A 1,570-nucleotide genomic window follows, 5' to 3' on the forward strand; every position below is an offset into this window, starting at 1 on the left:
GGCGGGAGCGCCGCCGCGCTTCCCAAGCGGCGCACTGTAGCAGTGCGCCACTGGGCCGGCCGCTTAATAAATTTTTAAGAAACATGAAATTATGTATATTTTTTGAAACAATTTAGAAAAGTATAAAGCAAAAATTCAACTTGATGAAAGATAGAGTACCTTTAATGTAATGAGATCCAACTTTTTATAAAAGCCTTATATAAAAAAGTCATTCTCATTCTTAATAGTTCATTTGTTTATCCAATCTTTTTTTCTTTTATTCATGCATTAACTTAACAAACTTTTATTAAATGACTGCTATGTAGTGCTATGTAAGGCACTATTACAAATGTTGGAAATAGAGCAGTAAGCCAGGCAGAATCCCTGTCTTTATGTAATATAATGTGAGAGTGATAATGCCATGACTGAAATGTAAAAATGGGTACATGGACCTAGAGTGATGGCAGTTCTTCTTTAGAGAGGGTGGCCAGAAGAGATCTACCTGAGGAGGTGACATTGCATTACAAGTCAGAAGTGATCAAGCCATGGGACCTTCTGGGCAGGAGAACTCCAGGCAGAGGAATACCAAGTTCCCTCCAGGTCCAGCAATGGAGTAAAAATCTTAAGTGGACTGGATATCTAGCTCTCTAAAATACTGTGATCTAACTTGGAACTGGAAGTGCTAGTTATTTTCTAATTGTTTTCTCAGGGCATTCACTCTTTTCTTTTTTTAAATTTATTTTTTTAAATTGATGCATAACAATTGTATATATTTATGGGGTACATGTGCTATTTTGTACAGGTATATAATGTATCAAATCAAGGTAATTAGGATGTCCAGCACCTCAAACAATTATTTCTTTGTGTTGGGAATAGTCCAAGCTTTCTCTTGCAACTATTTTGGAATATATAATAAATTATTAACTATAGTCACCCTACTGTACTATTGAATACTGGAACTCATTTCTCCTATCTCACTGTATTTTTGTAGCATTATTTTGTGCCCAACCCCTCCCTATCCTCCCACCTCCTACCCTTCCCAGCCTCTGGTAACCACTATTCTACTCTTTACTTCTATGAGATTAACTTTTTTAGCTCCCACGTTTGAGTAAAAAGATGCGATATTTGTCTTTCTGTGCCTGGCTTATTTCACTTAACATAACATCCTCCAGACTCACCCATGTTGCTACAAATGACAGGATTTCATTTATTTTTATGGCCAAATAATATTCCATTGTGTGTATATACCACATTTTCTTTATCCATTCATCTGTTGATGGACACTTGGGTTGATTCCATATCTCGGCCATTGTGAATACTGATGCAATAAATATGGGAGTGCAGGTATATCTTCGACATACTGATTTCTTTTCTTTTGAATATTTATTCAGTAATGAGTTTGCTGGATCATATGGTATTTCTATTTTTAGTTTTTTCGAGGGACCTCCATACTGTTTTCCATAGTGGCTGTACTTAATTTACATTCCCACCAACAGTGTACGAGTTCCCCTTTCTCCACATTCTCACCAGCATTTATTTTTTGTCTTTTTGATAATAGCCATTTTAACTGGTGTGAGATGATATCTCCTTG

General features: G+C 36.2%; 1 protein-coding gene across 1 annotated transcript in view; it reads left to right on the forward strand.

Annotated features, from left to right (window-relative positions):
* The window catches only part of LOC103604351 (inositol 1,4,5-trisphosphate receptor type 2-like), a gene marked incomplete at its 3' end in the record, with an annotated part of 116,092 nt that overhangs the window by 92,620 nt on the left and 21,902 nt on the right, over nucleotides 1-1,570 (forward strand). Inside the window, exon 19 of the mRNA XM_008588910.1 lies at nucleotides 782-803. Coding sequence (XP_008587132.1) covers nucleotides 782-803 — 22 coding nt within the window. The remainder of the gene's footprint in view (nucleotides 1-781; nucleotides 804-1,570) is intronic.

Source organism: Galeopterus variegatus, unplaced genomic scaffold (assembly GCF_000696425.1).
Source record: "Galeopterus variegatus unplaced genomic scaffold, G_variegatus-3.0.2 Scaffold5099, whole genome shotgun sequence".
NCBI lineage: Eukaryota > Metazoa > Chordata > Mammalia > Dermoptera > Cynocephalidae > Galeopterus > Galeopterus variegatus.